Below are 14,975 nucleotides of genomic sequence, written 5' to 3' on the forward strand. Positions count from 1 at the left end.
TCTGCTTCGGAGTCCAGGATCTCGTCTGGCTCCGGAAGGTTATCAGGACCTGGATTTAAGAGGTCCGGGATGGAGCCTGTGCCTCGCTGCATGTCTCGGCGTCGAGCTAGACGATCCCGGATAGTCTTTTTCGATTTAAATGAAAGGCAGGCTTCACAATTGTCCTCTCGATGTTCTGGAGAGAGGCACAAATTGGATACAGGATGGAGGATAGAGTGTGGAAATGTAGCACTCTATATCGGCACGGGTAGGCCCAACGGCTCGCGTCGAGGTTCGCATGCGTCGAAGAGTGAGGGAGGATTTCGAGGAGCGCGTCGAAGGCACGTGATCGAAACAATACAGTCGGTGAATGTAATTGCACGTCGAAGGGGTCTGGAAACGGTTCCGAACCGGAGCGCAGCAAGTTTCATCCGAACCTGACGTCGAAAAAAACAATCTAACGAAGGAGCTGAAGCCCATGCGCACTGTACACTGAAGGAGGAGTTACCGGTCTCGTGACTACAAGACTTCTTCTAAGACAAAAACAACATGTAATCATACGAGCCCAACACCAGATGGCGATCTATGCAAAGTGTACAATCTGCAGCTCATATGCCTCGAACAGGGGTGTTTAGCGGCAACGGAATGCCTTGCCCTCTCAGCCTCCCTTTCCTCCTCTTACAACTGTATACTATACACAGTCTATGCCCTTTCGATTAATGATCTGTGCGTAGCCAATTGGTATGTTCTACTCACTAGGGACCGGATAGTATTTGTAGATTGACTCGAAAGCACACAGGTGGGTCCCGACTTGTGCAACTAAAAACATTTGCTGGTAAAGCTGGGTGCCCGCCATGGTAGGAGCCAGGAGCAGGGAGCTTAGAAGAGCAAGCTCTTCGTCCAAAGGACAGGGAAAGTGCCATGCTGGGAGTCGGCAGCAAAGCTGACCTGCTGGGTTACAGCAGTTTATGTGAACACGCACATGCTCCAGGTGGGGGAGGGCGGGGGCGGGGGGGGGACCGCCCCTGGAAAGAAACAAAAGAGGACTCAAACAAAAACCAATGGGGAAAGGAACTCCTACAGTAAAATATTTTGCCCGTTAGAACATAGGGCTAGCAGTGTATTGTACGATACAGCCTTTGTTGAAAACGTCACATCCTGAAACACGTAATACAAGCTGCACTCTCCTCAGTTTTTTCCCTATTAGTTTGCTCCAATTCACCCAACACAAGATTGCGGAGATAGCCAGGTGCTATATTTGAGGTCATCACACGTGCGCCATCACAGTCAGTATCTCTGTCCCGCACTGTTGACGTTTAATCATACAAGTGAGTGAGAAAAACAACAGAAAGATTTCTTTAATTAAGACAGCGGCCCTTCGCGGGCGTCCATGCAGCGAGGGAGAGGGGGAATGGAGCACTTTTAAAAGTTAAAGTGCGACATCCATTAAGCGGGCATCATGCTGAGTCACTAAAACACGATGGGTGGTAAAATGTTTGGCAAGCTGTGCATACCCACGTGACTACCACAGTAAAAATATGTCAATTAAATAAATAGAAAAAAATAAAAGGAGTGTGATGAGCCTCAAATAAAACAAGAAATGCTAATGAAAAGTCTGTTAGGAAGCAGATGTCATTGTTGAAGCTGGCATCCCGCGAGTGCTGTGTACATTAAATAAGTAAATAGTTCTCGGAACTGCTATTTAAAGCTCCCGAGGTAGGACGCATGTAAAAGGGCTAGTCCTCATATGAGGTAACAACAGAAGACAGTGAGGTACTAAATATGGATGGAGAGAGGGCGGAGCTTCAAGTCCATTCATGAATTCAGCATGCCTCACAGAACAGCGCATGCGCTGCCCAGGTTCAGCTTAAAAACATTTCTTTATTGAAAAGCAATCACAGACGTGGTTTGCTGATCCCAGCAAGTCCCCACCCATGTGATTTTAGAGATTTCCAATGGCTCACAAACCGAGACCTACCTCATGAATATTATTAACGAGGTAGGTCCATTTACGACCCAGTGGGAATTGCAAAATATGTTAAACACACATTTGTACATCGCTGTTGCGATTACCAAATCAAATCGTGAATAACAAAAATTTGCTATTTGTTATTTGCAAGCACTTACTTACCTTCGTACATCTAGCCCATAGGCCGGCTGCAGATTATAGAAGTGAATATTTGGATATGATGTCTTGGCTTGCCTAGAGGCTCAGTGAACAGCGCTCTTTGCTTAGAGCTGGGTCTCACCAACCAAATATTAAAATATAAGCAGAAGACTCTTAATTATTGGGACTGTCTTTCGAAGTTGGCTGATGGCTCCCTGAGGCAATTAATTCAGTCTTATTTGCAGAAGGACACAGGCTGATGGGCTGCACACATCCTACTTGTCAAGGACTCACTGCACTGAGTATTTCCATAGGGACAGATTTGCAAGTATGTCAATACTTCAGCAGAAATTAATAGTAAAACGGGTGACAAAAGAAAGTTCTAGGAACTGTGGCCAGAAACAATTTTCTTCATTTAATGGGCACAGACTATGGCTGGGATACTCAACCAAATTTGCGTGACACAGAAAGCGCCAACATTAGAAAGAAGGGTACTGTAGGTTCGGCTTGGGCAGGTGCCGGCTTTCCTTAATTGAAGTTGGTCAATCGGGTTGGGGCAGAAAGCTGCATTTGCCCTATCTGTGAATATGCCTTGTAAACTCCCCGTTTTTAGAATTTCACAGGTTCGCTGTGTTAGTGATTTAATTAACATAATTTAAAAATGTAATGGCATGACTTGTAGGGAAATTCCTGTCTATGGTATGTGAACGGCTGGCCACTTTGAATTGTTCAGAAGTATAGATTTGTATTCATTCAGCTCTGACCAACAACTTATATATCCATGAATTGCGTTTTAAGTGATATGTATTATAAATGTTATGGCAAATTGAAAAATATGAACTGTTTGTATTGCCTTATTGGCATGATATTAACCCCTGCGATGCTCATGACGGAGCGGTTCCGTCATGAGCATCGGTTGGGCTGTGCTTATGACGGAACCGCTCCGTCATGAGCACAGCCTCTGTGGGAAGCGCTGGCGCTCCCCCCCGGGCATCGATCTTGCCCCCACAGAGGGGGGCGGCAGCGGAAGAGTTTCCGCTGCCAACCCCCACCCACGCTTTCTCATGACGGCAGCGCGCACAGCGCGGGCACTGACGTCATGAGGAAGCAATGGGACGCCTGGAAGTAATTTGCTTCCAGGCGACCGGAGGAGGTAGGTGAGTTTCCTCGGCTCAGGTGGGGCAGGGGTGGGTGGGCATTTGGGGACGAAGTGAGGCATCGGGGGGAGAGGAAGGAATATGCTACTTACCAGTATGCATCTGTTCTTGGCATATAGGGCTGCTGACATTCATATCTGTGCATAGATTGTCGCCTAGTATTGGGTCCGGATGATTGCACCTTGTTGTCCTGGAAGAGTCTTCGAAGTATCACGAGATAGGTGACTCCTCTCCTGGACTACAGTGCGCATGGGCATCTTCTCCATCCTCAGATTGTTTTTCGCCATTGTGGCAGAGATGGAGATAGTAAAGTAAGAGATGGCCATGCAAAAGATAATGCTGCAGCTGCAACAAGCACCGGGCAGGCGATATGAATGTCAGCAGCCCTACATGCCAAGAACAGATGCATACTGGTAAGTAGCATATTCCATTCGAGGCATGTGGGCTGCTGAATTCATATCTGTGCATAGACTGGATACCAGTATCTCCTCTAGCGGTGGTTACCTGCGCCAGCTGCAGCAGTTTGAAAGAGAGTTTTGAGGACAGCCTGGCCTACAGCAGCTTGCTGCTCTGCTTGCATGTCTACACAGTAGTGTTTTGTGAAAGCGTGTATGGTAGTCCATGTGGCTGCTCTACATATGTCTTCAAGGGGAATATTTCCTAGGAAAGCCATGGATGCCCCCATTTTTTGCGTAGAGTGTGCTCTTGGGTAGGACAGTTAAAGCGCGTTTAGCCTCTTGATAACATATTTGCATGCATTTAACTATCCATCTGGCTATTCCTGACTTTGATATGGGATTCCGCTTATGTTGTGGTGAAAAAGCAACAAATAATTGCTTTGTTATTCTAAATGATTTCGTTCTGTCCACATAATGATGCAGAGCTCTCTTTACATCCAGTGTGTGTAGGGCTCTTTCAGCTACTGACTGTGGATTTTGGAAGAACACTGGCAGTTCTATTGATTGATTAATATGGAAATGACCTTTGGCATAAACTTTGGATTTGTTCTAAGAACTATCCTGTTAGCATGCATTTTCATGAAGGGTTCTTGAATTGTTAGTGCTTGTAACTTGCTAACTCGCCTGAGTGAGGTAATGGCAATCAAGAACGCCACCTTCCATGTTAGAAATTACAATTCTCATGAGTGTAGCGGTTCGAAAGGAGGTCCCATAAGTCTGGTAAGTACTACATTTAGGTTCCAGACTGGGGAAGGTGGGTGCCTTGGAGGAATCACCCTTTTAAGACCTTCCATAAAAGCCTTGATTGCTGGTACTCTAAACAGTGAAAGGTGTTACCTGTTTTGAAGGTATGCTGCTATAGCAGCGAGGTGTAGTCTTATCGAAGAGTATGCTAGGTTGCATCTTTGAAGATGCAGTAGGTAACATATAATGTTCTGTGTGGAAGCATCTAATGGGTTGATTTGGTTATTGATGCAGTAAATAACAAATCTCTTCCATTTAGCTGCATAGCATGCTCTAGTAGTTGGTCGTCTTGCTTCCTTAAATTATGTTCATGTAGTCTTGAGGCAAGTTAAGGTATCCAAATTCGAAGACTTCAGGAGCCAGATCGCTAGGTTCATCTGATTGGGATCTGGGTGTCTGATTTCTCCATGGTTCTGAGTTAGAAGATGGGGTGGGAGGCGCAGCCTTTGATAAGGAACGACTGAAAGCTCCAGGAACGTTGTGTACCATGGCTGTCTCGCCCATGTGGGAGAAACTAGGAGCAGTGTGAGTGACTGTTGCCGCAGTTTGCATGCCACCAGCGGAATCAGTGGTGCTGGGGGAAAAGCGTACGCAAATCTGCCTGACCAGTTCATCCATATCGCATTGCCCTGTGACAACGGATGTGGGAACCTGGCGGCAAAGTACTGATATTTTGAGTTTTCGTTTGTGGCAAACAGGTCTATCTCTGGGTGCCGCCACAGTTTGAAGAATGGCTGGAGAACTTGGGGGTGAATCTCCCATTCGTGTAGTTATTGGCTGTGTCTGCTGAGCAGATCCGCTATTTGATTGTCTTTCCCTGGGAGGTGTTCTGCCAGGAGAAAGATGTCTTTTGGAATTGCCCACTTCCATATGCTCTGTGCCAAGTGGGACAGCTGTGGAGAGTGTGTTCCTCCCTGTTTCTGGATATAGTACATGGCGGTCATGTTGTCCGTCTGGATCAACACAGTCTTGCTGCACAAGTATTTTTGGAGTGCTTTTAGGGCTAGGAATATTGCTAGCAACTCTAGTTGGTTGATATGCAGTTTATAGTGTTTGATTGTCCAGAGCCCTTGTACTGTGTATTTAAGTAGGTGGTGTCAGTGATGCGTCCGCTGTTAGTACTAGTTGTGGAACTTGCTCTTGGAACAGTCGTCCCTTTGAAAGGTTTTGTGGGTTCCACCACTGCAGAGAGTTGTAAGCGCGACTGTCTACCAACACTAGGTCTTTTAGTTGTCCTTGAGCTTGGTTCCACTGCCGTGCTAGGCATTATTGCAATGGACGCATTTGAAGTCTGGCATGGGTGACAATGAATATGCAGGAGGCCATCATGCCTATGAGCTGCATGAAGACTCGAGCTGGCAAAGAGTGTTGTGGCAGAAATTTGCGAATAAGCATCTGCATGCTGGCTATCCTCGCTGAGTTTGGACATGCCTTTGCAACTGAGTTATCTATAGTAGCTCCCAGATATTGTTGTGTGTGGGATGGTTGTAGATACGATTTTGGGTAGTTTATCGAAAAACCTACCCTGTGTAGCAGCTGAAGTGTTTGAGACGTGTCTTTTGCACACTGTTCGTACGATTTTGCTTGTATTAGCCAATCGTCTAGGTATGGGAACACGTGGATGTGCAGCTACTGTCGCTAAGCATTTTGTAAACACTCTTGGAGCCGTGGTTACCCCGAAGGGGAGAACCTTGAATTGGTAGTGTTGATCTTCTATTGTGAACCTGAGATATTTGCTGTGAGCTGGATGGATCGGTATGTGAAAATACCATCCTTGAGGTCCAATGTTGCTAGGAAGTCTCCTTGCTGGAGCAACGGGAGCACTTGCTGTAGTGTGATCATATGGAAGTGCTCCGACAGTATGTATTGATTTAGGGGTCTGAGGTCCAGTATTGGTCTGAGGGAACCGTCCTTCTTGGGAATAAGGAAGTATAGTGAATATACTCCTGTCCCTTGGTGCTGGAAAGGGACTGGCTCTATGGCCCCCTTATCCAGCATGCATTTCACCTCTTGTTGTAGCAGGGTGATGTGTTCTTTGGGCATAGGAGGTGTCTGGGTGGTATGTTTGGTGGAGTAGAAGTGAGTTCTAGACAATAACCATACTGGATAATTTGTCTCACCCACCTGTCTGTGGTAATTGTGTTCCAGACTGGTAGGAATTGTTGGATTCTGCCTCCGACAGGTGTTAGGTGGTCTGGAGGTAGTGTGATGAAGTCACTGTTTTGCAGTAGTGGAGGCTCTGGTGTTATTGCCTCCACGTCCTCTCCCCTTGTTATTGTTGCCCCTATAACCTCCTCTGTTTGAGTTCTTGTTAAAGGAACCTTGGGTGTTGCCTTTGTATGCAGATGAGGTCTGTGAAGTATTGCCCCGTGTAGCTGCTCTGTATGAGGAGCGTCAAAAGCAACCTCTGTGTTGTTGAAACTGCAATGCACCCATTGATTTTGCAGGTTCTGTATCCTTTTTCATTTTGTATTAAATGGTGTCGATTGCAGGTCCGAAAAGGAAGTCTTGATTGACTGCTTGGTTAAGAATGGTGGATTGCACCTCGTTCTTAAAGCCAGAAATACGGAGCCATGCATGTCTTCGTAGTAAGACGCTAGTGTTAATGGAACTGGCTGCAGTGTCAGCTGCGTCAAGCGCACATTTAATGGAGGCATTTGTAATACATTTTCCCTCCTGTATGAGGTCATTAGCTTGGGCTTTGAAAGGTTCAGGCAGGTGTTGCTTTAAACTTTCAAGCTGGTCATAGTGTGCTCCGTCATAACGAGCTAGTAGAGCTTGTGTATTTGCAATTCTCCATGAATTGGAGGGCCGTGATGCTACCCTTTTACCCGAGGCCTCTAGTATTTTGGACTCTTTATCAGGAGGTGGAGCTTCTCCTGTTGTCTGTGAGTTGGCCCTTTTGCGTGCATCTAGTGAATCTAATGGTAACTGACCTCTGATATAAGTAGGGTCTGTTGGGGCTGCTCTATATTTCTTTTCAATCCTGGGATTAATTACGCGTGCCCTGGCTGTATCTTGAAATATATCTGGCGTGTGTTTTAATATCCCTTTCAGTATAGGAAGAGTTCTGACATTTTTCTCTGAAGTAGGGATTGTGTCAAATAAAATATCTTCGTCTATAGGGCATTGTGCATGTCTACGTTGTGGTACTGCGCTGCCCTATCTAATAGCTGGTTGAAGACAATGGTGTCGTCAGTAGGTGACAGCTTTGTTGGGTATGAGGAGATGTCAGGGATGGGATGCATGTCATATGGATCAGTCGGCTCTCCCCATGGTTCATCTTGAGGGTTAGGATCCTCTGGATAGTCATAATCATGCTGAGGATCTTTCCCTGTCTCGCCCTCATTGTCACCAGAGTGCGAAGGAGAGTAAGGAGCAAAAAGCGTAGTAGGCATAGTAGGATAGAAAGGAATGAAGGGTCTAGAGGGAGAAGTCCCAAAGTCCTTCTTCTTTAGAGGAATGGAGGAATGAGAGTCTGTGTCCAATGGCCTCTTTTTCCTGTGTAGGATTGTGACTTTACCAGTCTCAGGGTTTATATATATTTTTGCCTGATCGTCTGATGGATCTGGATGGAAGAGTTCTTCTTCCACTGTCCGTGGCTGTGTCTTCGACTTCTTTGGCTTAGTCTTTTTTGGATCAACTGTTGCCTCCGGGTCGATACCCTTTTTTGGTTTGACGGCTTTCAGTGCCATATTGCCCTTTCTCGGCTCTACCCTTTTGTCCGGCTCGATGAGTGATTGCGGATCGACCGGGTCTTTAGGTTCGATACGCTTTCTGTGCTCGACAGGTTTTTTAGGTTGACTGTCTTTTGTGGAGTCGATTACTTTTTTCGGATCAACCGGTGTTTTCGGAGCACTTGTCTTTGGTTCGATAACCTTCTCTGGCCAGACCACAGGCTTCGGTACGACGCCCTTTGCGTCGGCAACCTTCTTCGGTTCGACGACCTTCGGCAGCGCGGCCTTATTTGGGTCAACTGCCTTCTTCGGGTCGGCGGCCTTCGGGTCAGCGGCCTTCTTTGGCTCGACGGCCTTCTTTGGCTCGGCGCTTTTTGGCTCGACGGCCTTCTTTGGTTCGGCGCCCTTTGGCTCGATGGCCTTCTTCGGGTCGACGCCCTTAGGCTGTACGGTTTTCTTCGGTTCGACGCCTTTCAGGTCGACGATCTTTCTGGGTTCTAGAACCTTTTTAGGGATAACGTTACTTGGACCTGGCGTCTCTGAAGGCTTAGTCTTTGATTTCGGAGCCGAGCCGGACGGTGGGGCTCCTGAATGTTTCTTTGGATCTTGGCTAAGGCCTTTAGGTGATGCCTCGACCGGAGCCTTCAGTAACGGGATAATCGGTGTCGGGGGCAGTGTACTCACGCTTTGCCCCGGTGGGATCTCGTCATCGGAGTCTGAGTGGTCCTCGACGGTGACGATCTCTAGGTCCGAATCTGCCGCTTCTGGATGTTCCTGTTCATCATCGAAGATGTTGTCTGGTTCCGGTGCCTGTCGCTGCATCTCTTGCCTAGCGGCCCGTCGAATCCGGATGGTTTTTTTCTAACGGAATTGGGCACAGGCTGGGCAGGTTTCTTCCTTGTGGTCTGGTGATAGGCACTTGTTGCATACTGAGTGTTTGTCAGTATGCGGGAACTTGGAGTGGCATTGGGCGCACCTTTTGAACGGGCTCCTTTCCAGGACGGGGGAACAGGTTTATTTCTAGAAAACCCAAAGCTGGAAAACTAATGTTGATTTATTTAGTCTTCAGTTAAGAATTTCAATGCAGCAAGGCACTTTTCGGGTTCATATTGAGAGGCCAACAGAGAATAGAAAAAACATATTTGTTGGTAAAAATCAGTAGCATATTTAAACTTTGAATTACTTAGGTTGTATGCATGTTACTATATCACTGAAGCAATCTATTGGTTAACAGATAGAGAAACATGTGCAACTGATTTAGTAACATGCACAAGGGACATTTTTAAAGGCTTTATATATAATGATTTTAGAAGTCATGCTTTATGATCACAAAATAGCAATTTTATTTCAGACTGATAGGAGTGTCAGCAGAAATGTTGTCAGCACATTATTTACAATTGTGTATGCATAAAATTTGAATACATAATTCTTAATACGCTTGAAAACATCTGAAAATACACATTTCTAAAACTGTGCTAACTATGTACAGAGCACATATTAATGGATCTTTCTATAAATGCCCAGTTTGAAGCAACGTATATTTAGACACAAAGTCTTCAACATGCTCTCCTTGCAGGCATTGCATGGCTCTCCAGTGAATTTGACCACAGTTTTCCGGTTTGCCGTGGGGATGGCTTAACTCTTCCCTGATGTATTCGATCCAGAGATCTATTGTCAAAACAAAACAGAAGTGGTTAACATCTTATCTTTGTTAAAAAAAAAATATATATGTACTGTCATCTGTTCGAAGACAGAAGCACAAGTTACTACTTGTGTAAAGATATATCTGTAAGAGACATTAGTTAGTGATAGATTCCTTACCTTAGAATATCCCCAGGCGTCAGACTGGATCCGGAAACTTTTGCGTAGCAATACCCCTGCGCGCCGGTAGGCGTCGTCTGCGGCTCAGCGTCCGTCGTCGGCGTCGTGAGCGCCGGGATGACGTCGTCGGAGTACTTAGACGGCGCCCATGCGCGCTGACGTCAGTTCTGACACACAGCTTTTCCGCGCCAGATACGCAGAGCCATGATAGAACTAACACTGGTGCCATGAAACTAGGGCCCTGAAAGGGGATGACCTTAACCCTAGATATCGGTTCGCAGAACGGGGAGGATGGGTGGGTCGGTAAGGAATCTATCACTAACTAATGTCTCTTACAGATATATCGTTACACAAGTAGTAACTTGTGCATCTGAAAGAGACACGTTAGTGATAGATTCCTTACCTTAGAATAGATACCCCAGCAATACCAACCCCGGTGGTGGGTCTGCGAACCAATATCACACCAGAAAGTCCTGGAGGACGGAATGGCCAAAGAAGCCATCCCTCCGGACTTGACTGTCCAGGCAGTAGTGTCTTGCAAACGTGTGCAGCGAGGCCCACGTAGCTGCCTGGCAAATGTCCTGTAGGGGGACTCCTCGGCCCAGGGCAGTTGTAGTCGCCGTGGCCCGAGTGGAGTGAGCCTGCAACCCAGCCGGGGGCTCCTTCCTCGCCATGGAGTAACATGCTTGAATACACAAGATGATCCACCTAGAGATGGTCCTCTTGTGTACAGCCTTTCCCTTCTTCGCGCCCACGTAACCAACGAAGAGTTGGTCATCCACCCGGAATTGGCGTGTGCGATCTAAGTAGTAGGAGAGCGCACGTTTTGGATCCAGACGGTGGAGCCTCTCTTCCTCTTTCGAGGGATGCGGAGACGGAAAGAAGGTGGGCAAAGTGATGGACTGCCCGATGTTGAAGGCCGTGACAACCTTGGGCAGAAAGGAAGGTCGTGTATGTAACACCACCTTGTCAGGATGAACAGACAGGAAAGGTGGAGAAGAAGAAAGAGCCTGGAGCTCACTCACTCTCCTGGCAGAGGTGATGGCAACCAGGAAGGCAGTTTTCAACGTGAGAAGACGGAGAGGACAGTTATGGAGTGGCTCAAAGGGAGCACACATCAGATAAGTGAGAACAAGATTCAAGTCCCACTGGGGCATCACGAAGGGAACAGGAGGGAACATGTGCGTGATGCCCTTCAGGAATCTACTTACAATGGGGGACTTGAATAAAGAAGGCTGATCTGGTAGCCTCAAGAAGGCGGATAGAGCAGAAAGGTACCCTTTAAGAGTGCCCAGAGCAGAGCCCTGCTGGGCAAGGGAAAGAAGAAAGAGCAGCACTTCCGAAAGGGGTGCAGAGAGAGGATCCACAGCCTTTGCTGTGCACCATGCCACAAATCTGTTCCACCTGCAGGCATATACCGACTTTGTGGAGGGACGCCTGGCTGCCAGAATGATATCACAAACTTCAGGAGGCAAGTCAAATGGCCTCAACTGCCGCCGCTCAATCTCCAAGCTTGTAGGTGGAGACTGGACAGGTTCGGGTGCAGGACCGTCCCCTGCTGCTGCGACAGAAGGTCCTCCCGAAGAGGCAGACGAATCGGGGGATCGACTGACACGCTGAGTAGCTCGGGATACCAGTATCTTCGTGCCCAGTCCGGAGCCACAAGGATAACCTGGGCCCGGTCGCGCCTGATCTTCTTCAGCACTCTGGGCAGAAGTGGTATAGGCGGAAAGGCGTACAACAGACCGCAGCTCCACTCGCGACGAAAAGTGTCTCCGAGCGAGTGCCGCCTTGGAACTTCCAACGCGCAGAACTGATGACATTGCGCGTTCTCTTCTGTGGCGAATAGATCTAACCAAGGCTCTCCCCACTGCTGAAAGAGACCTTGCGCCACGTCCGAGTTCAGACGCCATTCGTGATCCATCATGCACCGACGGCTGAGTTCGTCCGCCCTGGCATTCAGAGAGCCTGCCAGGTGTTGAACCACCAGGGTCACGCCCTGATGTTCCAGCCATTGCCATAGGCGCAGAGCCTCCTGGCAAAGGGTCCACGACCCCACCCCGCCCTGTTTGTTGCAGTACCACATGGCGGTGGTGTTGTCGGTGAACACTTGCACTACACGTCCCCGGACAGAGGGGAGGAATGCTTTCAGTGCTAGACGAATCGCCCGAAGCTCCAGCAAGTTGATATGGAGCCGGGACTCCGCCGGAGACCAGAGGCCTCTGATCTCCACCTCTCCCATGTGGCCCCCCAGCCCTGGAGGGACATGTCCGTCACAACTACGTGCTCCGGGTGGGGTAGGGAGAGGGATCTGCCACTGACCCAGTCGCGGTCCGTGAGCCACCACTGCAGTTGTCTCGCAGTGCCCTCCGAGATCAGGACATGATCGGACAGGTTGCCCTGATGCTGGGCCCACTGAAAGTTCAGGCCCCACTGCAGAGCCCGCATCCGCCACCTGGCGCGACGCACCAGAAGGATGCAGGAGGCCATCAGTCCCAGAAGCCGTAGCGTCAACCTGACCGAGACTCGGGATAACGGCTGGAAGATGGGAACCAGAGCCTGAATATCCCGAACCCGCTGCTCGGGTGGATAAACCCGAAACTGCGCCGAGTCGAGAACCGCTCCGATGAAGAGGAGCTTCTGAGAGGGACACAGGTGTGACTTCGGCACATTGATGGAGAACCCCAGCAGGTGCAGGAGGTCGGCCGTAGTCTGGAGGTGGCTGACGACCGTCTGGGGCGAGCCCGCCTTCAACAACCAGTCGTCGAGGTAGGGGAAGACTGATACCCCCTGCCTGCGCAGATGAGCTGCGACCACCGCCATCACCTTCGTGAACACCCGTGGGGCGCTGGTAAGGCCGAAGGGGAGCACGGTAAACTGAAAGTGCTCTTGGCCTACCGTGAACCGCAGGTAACGCCGGTGGGCCGGCAGGACGGGGATGTGGAAATTGGAGTCCTGCAGGTCCAACGCTACCATCCAGTCTCCCGGGTCCAGGGCAGCCAGGACCTGAGCTAAAGTGAGCATCTTGAACTTCTCCATCCGGAGGAAGCCGTTGACGTTCCGCAAGTCCAAGATAGGGCGTAGGCCCCCTTTGCCCTTCTTGGGCACCAGAAAGTAGTGGGAGTAACATCCACACCCTACTTCTGGCCCAGGAACGCGCTCGATGGCCCTCTTGGCCAAGAGGGCCGCGACCTCCTCTTGCAGAAGTTGCAAGTGATCCCCCGACACACGGTGGTACTGTGGTGGCATGGATGGAGGGGGCGCCTCGAAGGGGAGGGAGTAGCCCCTTCGGACAATCTGCAGCACCCACCTGTCCGAAGTGACTGTATGCCAGTGGGAGAGGTGATGGCGAACCCTGCCCCCCACTGGCGTCACATGGGCCTGAAAACTCGGACTAGGAAGGTTTTGAGGCAGGTGCTGCTGAGGGAGGTGTGGACTGGCCTCGCCGCTGGCCCCGACCGCCGCCACGACGGTTCCCACGTCCGCCACCGCGCTGCTAGACATTTTGCGGTGTGTGGCTGGCGGTACGTGGTGGGGCGCCCCTTCCGTGGCCACGAAAGGAGCGAAAGGCACCCGTTTGCTGGCGTGGGGCCGTGAGGCCCAAGGACTTGGCCGTAGCCCTGGAGTCCTTGAAACGTTCCAGCGCATGGTCTGCCTTGTCGCCGAAGAGGCGACGGCCATCAAACGGCATGTCCAGGAGGGTGGCCTGGACATCGGCCGAGAAGTTGGCGGACCTCAACCAGGCGTGGCGTCGAACCGCCACCGTCGTTGCCATCGCCCTGCCCAGTGAGTCCGTGGTATCCAGCCCACACCGGATGGAATATCGCGCTGCATCTCGGCCGTCCGCAAGGGCTTGGCCGAGTTTAGCCTGGACCTCCTCCGGGCATCTAGGCAGCACCTCCGCAACCGTGTCCCACAGAGTGTGGGTGTAGCGGCCCAAGAGACAGGCGGTATTCACAGACCGCAGCCCTAAGCTAACAGACGAGAAAACCTTCTTCCCGAACTGTTCATATCTCTTGGATTCCCTGTCGGGCGGGGCCGACGGGAATGCGGTTTGGGAGTTCGAGGCCTGGATGACCAGACTCTCGGGGGTGGGATGGGTGGACAAAAAGCATGGATCGCCCGGGGCCGGGCGGTAGCGTCTGGCCACGTTCCTATCCACAGGGGGGCCTGTGGCGGGCTTGGACCAAGTGCCCAGAAGAACGTCACATAAGGCCTCATTGAACGGCAGCAGGGGCTCCGCGGAGCCTGACTGCGGTTTGAGGACCTCAGTGAGGAGATTAGTCCTCACGGCCGCGACGGGGAGCTGAAGGTTTAAGGCCTTAGCTGCCTTCGTCAACACTACGCTGTAAGCAGAACCCGCCTCCGAAGCCACAGTCGGAGGCGATGTAAATCCAGTGTCTGGCGACGTGTCAATACCACTGGCCTCCCCAAGCTCATATGTCCAGTCCTGCTGTGACTGGCAATCATGTGCCAGAGGGTCCTCGGACCCCTCCCAATGCTCCTCGTCACCTGTGTCCTGGAAACCAGGATTAGCAGACAGGGCCTCCTCGTGGAGATAAAAATCCCCAAAGGGCGACGGAATCGGCGCCCAGCGGCGCCCTCCCGACGCCTGAGTAGGACCGCAGGAGACATTGGGGGCGGCAACCACATCGGCTGCCGGGGACGACACCTGAAGGGCCGGCGCCGGCGAGGTCGTAAGGTCGACCGGCGAGGTCCCGGATCCGGAACCGGATCCAGCGAGGTCCTGCGGCGCCGAGACCGAAATCGCCAGCGGCGCCGGGGCCGAAGCACCCGACGGCGTCGGGGCCGAAGCGCCCGACCCGGAAGGACCTCTAGACGGAACCGATCGGCCCGAAGGCGCCACGGGAACCGACTGAGGAGGGAGGGCCCTCATGGCCATGAGGTACCTCTCGACCTCCTCCGGCGTCGCGCCGTGCCCAGGGACCCGAAGGTGTGGGGCAGGCGGCGACGCTTGAGACTCCCGCGGAGCCGCGTGGGCGGTGTCGCCCGAGCCCCAGGCCGCATCGTG

The 14,975-nt window shown here is 50.7% G+C and overlaps 1 protein-coding gene across 1 annotated transcript in view; it reads right to left on the minus strand.

The window, feature by feature from the left end:
- Nucleotides 1-9,441: 9,441 nt before the first annotated feature.
- Nucleotides 9,442-14,975, minus strand: part of UTP6 (UTP6 small subunit processome component) — a 391,901-nt gene continuing 386,367 nt past the window's right edge. The window contains exon 19 of the mRNA XM_086930881.1: nt 9,442-9,790. Coding sequence (XP_086787007.1) covers nt 9,633-9,790 — 158 coding nt within the window. The 3' untranslated portion in view covers nt 9,442-9,632. The remainder of the gene's footprint in view (nt 9,791-14,975) is intronic.

This window comes from Lissotriton vulgaris, chromosome 7 (assembly GCF_964263255.1).
Source record: "Lissotriton vulgaris chromosome 7, aLisVul1.2, whole genome shotgun sequence".
Lineage (NCBI taxonomy): Eukaryota > Metazoa > Chordata > Amphibia > Caudata > Salamandridae > Lissotriton > Lissotriton vulgaris.